Source organism: Myxocyprinus asiaticus, chromosome 12 (genome assembly GCF_019703515.2).
Source record: "Myxocyprinus asiaticus isolate MX2 ecotype Aquarium Trade chromosome 12, UBuf_Myxa_2, whole genome shotgun sequence".
NCBI lineage: Eukaryota > Metazoa > Chordata > Actinopteri > Cypriniformes > Catostomidae > Myxocyprinus > Myxocyprinus asiaticus.
The window spans coordinates 11,997,230-12,006,326 of NC_059355.1; the positions used below are offsets into that span (position 1 = coordinate 11,997,230).

Genomic DNA, 9,097 nt, shown 5'->3' on the forward strand with positions numbered 1-9,097 from the left:
TGATTTTGTTCATTCTGACCCCTTAATAAAAAGGTTTGAGCAATGTGGGCAGGTGGACTTAATTACATTTATCTATGATTGGGAAGGTTAATGTTATTAAAATGAATTGTATTCCAAAATGTAACTACCTGCTACAGTCTCTCCCTGTAGATGTCCCCCTCTCTTATTTCAAGCAATTTGATAGCATAGTGAAGTCCTTCATCTGGAAAGGTAAGCGTCCTAGATTGCATTTTAATAAGTTACATAGGCCGATTGACAAATGTGGGCTAGGCCTACCCAAGATTTCGTTTTATTATTATGCATTCGGTCTCGAACATTTGGCTCATTGGTCGCTTCCACCTGAGAGAGCTCCTCCCTGGTTTTGTATTGAACAAAGTTCTTGCCCCTATTTTGCCATTGCAAAGCCTTTCTATCAAACTAATCGGAGAAGCTACACCCCTTTATCTCGCATTTGCACTCGGTATGGTCAAAAGTGTCCAGTGTGTTTAATTCGGACATTTATTTAAATGTTGCCTCAAGCATATGGCTGAACCCTAAATTATGTATTAATAAGTCCCCTTTCTGCTGGTCAGAGTGGATTGTGAGGGGGGTTACCACACTCGGTGACCTATATGAGAGTGGAGTGTTGAGATCTTTTAAAAATTTGGTTCAACATTTTGGGATTCCCAGATCTCAGTTTTATATGCATTTACAGCTGCGCCACCTGCTCTGTATTGTTTTTGGGAGTTGCACACTCCTCCTAAATCAGCAGATACTCTGGGAGAGGTGATTACTGCTTTTGGAAAAGGTCATGAGGCATCAGTGTATTACTCCCTGCTAATTCAGAGTCTGGGGGACAGAGCTTTAACTTCTATCAAGAGACTATGGGAGAAAGATTTAAACTTGGTGTTGGAGGAGGAAGTGTGGGCTAGGATTCTAAAAAACGTCAAGTCTGCATCTAGAGATGCAAGGGTGCACCTTATGCAATTCAAGATTTTACATCGATTCTATTGGACCCCTCTAGATTGTATAGGCTTGGTCTTAAAGACACACCCACCTGCTGGCAATGCCAGTCAGAGGATGGAGACACAACCCATGTCTTTTGGTGGTGTGTTAAGATCCAAGAATTCTGGTTGAAGGTTTAGAGTTTTGTGTGTGACATATTGGGCACTTGGGTTTCATTTTGCCCCAGACTCTGTATTTTGGGCGATGGGGCAGTCATCGATGTAGAGAATAGACACAAAGAGTTGGGTCCTAACCAGTGTCATGATCCCCAGACAGATAGTTTTAAGGGGATGGAGGTCGACTGGAGCGTACTCATTTCAGGAGTGATGCTCGGAGATGGGGAGGGTGGCGGCCTTTGAAGAAGGGTAATTTAGAAGACTGGGGAAATTGGACTTGTTTGTGGGGAAATGGGGCAGATATCTGGCATTTCTGGAGGGCTCTCGGTGAGGGGCAGTGGAGAGAGAGAGGTGTAGTTGTCAATATGTGTGATCATTATATTTGTTTTTTGTGTGTGTCTATAATCATGTATGACCACTGGGATGTTGTTGGGGGCCAGGGTGGGGTTGTGGGTTGGGGATTGGGAGGGGTAATAGTGGGGGTTAATTGTTGATTCTGTGTATATATGTTTTGTTTTTCTGTGTTTAATATGTGAATCAATAAAAAAATTGTTAATCAGTAATTAAATCGTATTCTTTTGAAGTTTGATAATCACATTAGGTCATATCATGATTCCTATCTTTCCCCCACAAATTTAAGACCTCTTTAAATAAAAATTAAGACTTTTGTTGTATCATTTAAGATATTCAAGACTTTTTATGACCTTGCATTTTGGAAAACTGAATTCAAGACATTTTAAGACTTTAAGGATCCACGGGAACCCTGTTGAGAAATACAAATGATAATCATCAGAATGTCACCAACTTGTCTGCTTTGATGAGCTCATGAGCGCTGACAGCAGGCGGTTCAAACAGAATCAAAGCTCCATCTTCAAACGGGTCATGAAGGGCTTTCCTCACACCGGCCCGCCTCAGACCCAGAGCCCGCAGACCCAACAAGCCTAAACACACACAACGCATGCATCTTTATAACCATCACACAAAGTAGAGAATGATCCATTCTTAAACCAGCAAATTATAATTTGCCAAGCCAAGATCATTAGAGCATCCATGAATATAACAAAGTTCTGTGTTTACCAGTATAATTTGGGATGGGAACCTTGAATGGCTTTGACAAGATCTTGCGAATGAAGGCTTCCTGTACAAGACACAATTAATCAGTCAGTCAATTACCATATTTCAGCTTATACATTCAAATCTAAGGGAGACGCAAATACTAATAAAGATTTTACTTGCATTAAATTTACATGTGAATTCCTATTTAAAGTCAACATTAATTCAAAATCAACCTTACTCCATTCTGATATGCAACACCCACATTTCATGTTCCAGTTAATTACCAATGGATAAAATCATGTCTTGCTCTATTTTTCCTTTGAATATTCTTTTAATCCGAAAATGCATTATGGAAGTAAATCGCAAACAGCATTTCACATAGATTTTTTAACTGAAGTGTATTCGGTTTTTTAAAACAACTCACATGCTCGTTTCCATCCACGCACACGGGTCTGTTTGCGAGTTGTGTCAGGGGTTTTCTGTAAGGAGAGATGTAGTTTTCTCGGCAGTCTCTCTTCCTATCTGATGCCTGCAAGAGTGAATACAGTCCATCACATCGTATATTTATGATTATATGTTCATGATGATACTTCAACAGCGTTTGATGCATGAATTATTAAAGTGATAGTTCACCCAAAAAATAAAATTCTCGCATCATTTACTCACCCTCATACCATCCAATATGTGTATGACTTTCTTCTGCTGAACACAAAGATTTTTAGAAGAATATCTTAGCTCTGTAGGTCCATATAATGCAAGTGAATGGGTACCAAACCTTTTAAGCTCCAAAAAGCACATAAAGGCAGCATAAAAGTAACCCATACGACTCCAGTGGTTAAATCGATGTCTTCAAAAGTGTTATGATAAATGTGGGTGAGAAACAGTTTAATAAAGTCCTTTACAGGGTTCCCATTCTTTTCACGGCACAATTTTCCAGGACATTTGATGTACCCATCAGGTGATATATTTAAGCAAAATCACACGAGAGGTCATGATGTATCTTGTGGTTATTGTGGCACAGAGGAAACATTCTCTTGACCCTGAAAACTTGTCCAAGGTCATGTGCTGCAGTTCGAGCTTTTGAGATTTCGCAATAGCATAGTCGACATCAGACTTATTTTAAATTTTCTTTGTTGCAATGCTGTTAATAGCCGTCATTTGTGGAATTTCCAATGGCTAAAACTTGTTGCACATGTGCAAATGGGTTAAGATTTCTATTTGCTCGTTATATTTTTTATTAAATCGCAAATGCGAGCAAAACCGTCGCACAGTAAAGCCCTGCATTTACCACACACACAGTGCACGTGATGCTCATGACTCTGTGTTGTCAGTGTTTGAGCTGCCGGCTTCAAACATTCATTTTGAAGCACGCAGCACATGCAGATTATTTATTTAATCAAATCTTACCCTTTTGCGCTTTAATAATCACACTAGGACATATCATGATTTTTATTTGATTAAATATGCATTCGAACATTCATTTTCATCCTAATTATGTCAAATTTCATGAGATACCACAATTTAGAGCTAATGCTAATTTTTACTGGATTAAGTGATTCTGTCCAGGTTTTCGACATTGCGGAAATGTGGTAACTGCGGTATAAACAGTGTCCGATTGTTAAATTATTAAAAATGAATTCACATGTGTAAAGGCTGCATCACCCTCCATGCTACCACCTCGGGGTGTGAATTCATTTTTTTTTTTTTTAAATCAGCATTACGACCTTCATTGTCTAAAATGTACAACAAGATGTTTTTGTCATTAACACAACAGCAATGTTGGAACAAAAAAAATCATATTTTGCACTTTATCAATATTTAAACTATTTTGTCAGAGCAAAGCAGAGAAGACAGCAGATGGGCAGAGAATGTACCTGACAGGACAATCAACCGCTGACGTTGCTTCACAATGCGCAGTCGCCAGCAGTGACAAAGCAATGCAAATTTGTGCATTTGACACCTATCCTGAATCCCAATCATTACCATGTTTTTGTACATGTCACAAAAACATTGTTAGCGACACAGTAAACCAGTTTTATTATACTAAAATATTTTCCAGGACAAATAATTATTTTCCAGGACATTTAGGAAATTATTTCATTTTCCATTACTTTTCCATGACTGGAAAACTGCATTGCAAAATTCCAGGTTTTTCAGGTTTTCCAGGGCGCGTGGGAACCCTGCTTTATTACTATAAATCTCCACCTTTAACCAGCCCTGACCAGAAGGTGATGATATGCACGAAGAATGTGAATCCCTAAATACAAAAGAACATGAATGTGGAGATTTATAGTAAAAAAATATATATATATTTTTAAAAAAGGACTTAAATATTTACCTGTTTCTCACCCACACTTACCATATCACATCTGAAGACATGGATTAAACTACTGGAGTTGTAATGGATTACTTTCTTGCTGCCTTTATGCTTTTTGGAGCTTCAAAGTTCTGGTCACCATTCACTTGCATTGTATAAACCAATAGAGCTGAGATATTCTTCTAAAAATCTTCATTTGTGTTCTGCAGAAGAAAAAAGGCCTGAGGGTGAGTAAATGATGAGAGAATTTTAATTTTTGGGTGAACTATCCCTTTAAATCACAAAGCTAACAAATAATGTTTCTTTTTCATTCAAAATAAGAACATAATCATTCCTAATCTTTTTTTTTTTTTTTTAATGATGCAGTTTGAGAGAGTTACAAATTAGTCTTCTGCAACCGAAAAGAAAGGTAAATATTCCAAAGGTACTTGAAGCTTTTCCACTTTTATCTTCCATTTTAAATTAGTCTTAAATAAAAAAAAACACATAAAAGCCATATACATGCTATGAAAAGGACTGTCATACAGAATTATGACTAAGGATAAAAAGGTAACTATAATGGTTAAAATGTATCATCACACCCTGAATGAATGAAAATAGATTTAAAAAATGCATCAGGTTAAATTTAATAGCTGTATTAAATGTAAAAACTATTAAAAACTCACAATGTCAGGGTCCCAGTCTTCATCATCTGAATCGGCTCCTTGTTTCCTTTTGGCCACCTGACTGGGTGCTAGACTTCTCCTCTGGTGTAATTCATAATAAAAACATTAAAAAAATTTAAAAAAAAAACAGGTTGTTTTCTATGCAAACTCACATGCATCTACTTTTATGCCACGTTTGAAGACTAATACTGCAACCTACCATTCTGGATGAGGAAACTCATTTAATTGAAATACCTAAACAAATTTGTGCATTTGCTAATCTCTCTCTGTCAAATCTTAATTTCTCTTCTTCATTTGCAAATCAGCGCGCTCAGCGTCATGCACTAGAATCCTTGGTTAAGCGAAATTCAAACACCAAAACAGGCGTTTTAAACGAATCGCAGTTTTTTAATTTAAACCATTTTTTATTTTATTTTTTATTACAAATGAAAACAAAGCTCTAGTTATTAAACACACGCATAGTGTATTTCATAATCCCGCGCGTTGATTTGAATACACCCCTCTAAGGCGAGCGGGAAGGGTCAAACTGCACTTTATGCGTTTAAAAAATGACGTTCTGACATAGCTGACAACGTGGAAAGGAAGAATTGACAGGAAGCCAGTATAATGTTTGTTTAATTATAACATATTTTCATTTTTATTACATGATGGTATTTGCCAAAACATTTTAGGTCACCAATGGCACCAAAAGAAGAATATAAAGCTTAAAGTTATAAAGAACAGGCCTATAGCTTGTTATATGTTTAGCTGATTTCAAGATTTAGCCCAGAATAATTACATGACAAAACATTAACAAAACCTAAATAAATAAATATTTTGTTATTGATTAATTATCATTTAAATAAGTTATTATAAGTTACTATTAATTATGAATAATAATGAATATCTATTTTGGAAAATATCCTTTGGTTTGTCCAAAGAAGCCTCCATAGCTTAGTTCTGGGGCTGTCTTTTACTGTTGGCAAAAAACAAAAATTTCAATTAAAAGTATTAAATAAATATTAGGAATTTGTATACATTATAAATAAATAAATGACTTTATTTATTTCAATTGGATTACATTGCTGTTATATATAAAAAAGTAATTTTTGATCAGATCTAGACAGGCCCCATTCCAGCACCTTATCCTTGAGTAATCATGCTAAATTGCTAATTTGGTACTAGAAAATCACTTGTCATTATATCAGACACAGTTGAAATATATTTGGTTCATTAAATGAAGCTTAACATTGTCTTTGTGTTTGTTTTTGAGTTGCCACAGTATGCAGTAGACTGGCATGTCTTAAGGTCAATATTAGGTCAAAAATGGCAAAAAAGAAACAACTTTCTCTTGGAACTCGTCAGTCAATTATTGTTTTGAAGATTTCATACAAAGGTGTACACTATAGTCTTCAAAGACAAAGGACAACTGGCTCTAACAAGGATAGAAAGAGATGTGGAAGGCCAGATGTACACCTAAACAAGAGGATAAGCACATCAGAGTCTCTAGTTTGAGAATTAGACATCTCACATGTCCTCAGCTGACAGCTTCATTGAATTCTACCTGCTCAACATTGGTTTCATGTACAACAGTAAAGATAAGACTCAGGGGTGCAGGCCTTATGGGAAGAATTGCAAATAAAAAGCCACTTTTGAAACAGAAAAAAAAAAAATTAGAGTGGGCAAAGAAACACAGACATTGGACAACAGATAATTGGAAAAGAGCGTTGTGGATCTTAACCCCATTGTGCTTTTGTGGGATCAGATAGACTGTACAGTGCATGAGAAGTGCCCGACAAAACAGCCACATCTATGGCAAGTGCTACAGGAAGTGTGGGGTGAAATCTCACCTGAGTATCTGGTCAAACTGACAGCTAGAATGCCAAGGATCTGCAAAGCTGTCATTGCTGCACATGGAGGATTTTTTGATGAGAACTCTTTGAAGTAGTTTAAAAAGTTCTGAAATTTTTTTTCATATAGTAATAGTAATTTTTCATGTTATTAATGTCCTGACTATACATTGTGATCAGTTGAATGCCACTTTGGTGAATAAAAGTAACAATATCTTTCCATAAGAGCAAAATCTATACATTATTCCAAACTTTTGGCCACCAGTGTACCTGTAAGGGAAGCTAAATGTTAGTTAGAAAAACATGGCAGTTACATTTGTACACACTTTTAAGGGAAGCAAAGGTTAGTTAGAAAACATGATGATTACAATTACATTCGAGCAGGGCACTGCTGCGGCAGTATCAAACTTGAGCAAGGACTGCTGCGGCAGTATCAGCTGGGACTGAAGAATTTTTAAACTTGAAGATGAAACACTTCCCTCCACTACCTCCACGACAAGGAGACTGAATCTTATCACATGAGGCTCGCAATGTCACAGAAGGGGTGAAAGCTTCTAACCCTTGAGGGAATGGGCCCAATGACACTCAAACAGAGTCCTCCCCCACCCCCCTCCAATGGCAGGAAGAGGGAACTATGAAATAGATGTGGCGATCCCACCTACCCCCATAGAGAAGGTCTGAATCCGCTGTCCCTAGGTGATGGGATTTTTTGATGAGAACTCTTTGAAGCAATTTAAGAAGTTCTGAATTTAAAAAGAAAATTGTAATAGTAATTTTTCACATTATTAATGTCCTGACTATACATTGTGATCAGTTGGATGCCACTTTGGTGAATAAAAGTACCAATTACTTTCCATAAGAGCATAATCTGTACATTATTCCAAAGTGTGTTTGTGTGTGTGTGTGTGTGTGTGTATATATATATATATATATAGATAGATAGATAGATAGATAGATAAATATATATATATATATATATATATATATATATATATATATATATATATATATATAGATAGATATATATAGATAGATAGATAGATAGATAGATAGATAGATATATAGATATAGCTTACTTTTCTGACTGCTACTTTAATTTGATTATATTTGCTTAACATTTTTCTATACATTCCATTCTCAGATGCTTCATGCTTCTAAGGTTTCTCTAGAATTTATTGTCTTTACAGCTGCAAAGGACTAAAGTAATCATTCATTCCCATTGGATTTACTATTAGAGACTACAGTGGAGCAATGAGCCTTTTAAACATCTTTAAAAGGACAGTTCACCCAAAAATGAACATTCTCTCATGATTTACTCTCCCTCATGCCATCCCAGATGTGTATGACTTTCTTTCTTCTGCAGAATACACAAAAAGATTTTTAGAAGAATATCTCAGCTCTTTAGGTCCATAAAATGCAAGTGAATGGGCACCAAAACTTTGAAGCTCCAAAAAGCACATAAAGGCAACATAAAAGTAATCCATACAACTCCAGTGGTTAAATCCATGTCTTCAGCAGTGATTTGATAAGTGAGGGTGAGAAATAGATCAATGTTCAAGTCCTTTTTTATTATAAATTCTCCTCCCTTCCCAATAGGTGGCAATATGCACAAAGAATGTGAATCGCTAAACACAAAAGAAGAAGAAAGTGAAAGTGGAGATTGATAGTGAAAAAGGACTTAAATATTAATCTATTTCTCACCCACATCTGTCATATTGCTTCAGAAGACAAGGGTTTAACCACTGGAGACATTTATGCTGCCTTTACCTGCTTTTTGGAGCTTCAAAGTTTTTGCACACATTCTCTTCCATTGAATGGATTTACAGAGCTGAGACAAAAAATCTTTGTTTGTGCTCCGCAGAAGAAATAAATTCATACACATCTGGGAAGCCACGAGTGTGAGTGAATGATGAGAGAATTTTCATTTTTGGGGAGAAATTTTCCTTCAAGGTCACTTTATTAACTTATCAAATCTGTGAAGTCAATTTCACAAACCGGCCACCAGATGGCACAGTACAGCTATAAATTGCTGTTGTTACTGAAGTCAATCAACTCCTGAAGACGGAACAAGTCAGGGAAGTTTGATTGGAAGTTTGTCATTAGTTCCCTCACTCAGCGTTTACATTTTGA

At 36.3% G+C, this 9,097-nt stretch overlaps 1 protein-coding gene across 8 annotated transcripts in view; it reads right to left on the reverse strand.

The window, feature by feature from the left end:
- LOC127448664 (DNA repair and recombination protein RAD54-like) overlaps positions 1 to 5,749 on the reverse strand; it is a 32,974-nt gene extending 27,225 nt beyond the window's left edge. For 2 of the 8 annotated variants that reach the window (XM_051711370.1, XM_051711366.1), the window contains exons 1-4: positions 2,823 to 4,546; positions 2,581 to 2,685; positions 2,178 to 2,238; positions 1,906 to 2,041 (exon numbers count right to left, since the gene is read on the reverse strand). In XM_051711370.1, coding sequence (XP_051567330.1) covers positions 1,906 to 2,041; positions 2,178 to 2,238; positions 2,581 to 2,685; positions 2,823 to 2,978 — 458 coding nt within the window. In that variant the 5' untranslated portion in view covers positions 2,979 to 4,546. Of the gene's footprint in view, positions 1 to 1,905; positions 2,042 to 2,177; positions 2,239 to 2,580; positions 2,686 to 2,822; positions 4,547 to 5,138; positions 5,220 to 5,337 lie in introns of those variants that run through there. The other 6 variants (XM_051711368.1, XM_051711367.1, XM_051711371.1 and 3 more) reach the window with 6 other exon arrangements.
- Between the last annotated feature and the right edge of the window lie 3,348 nt (positions 5,750 to 9,097).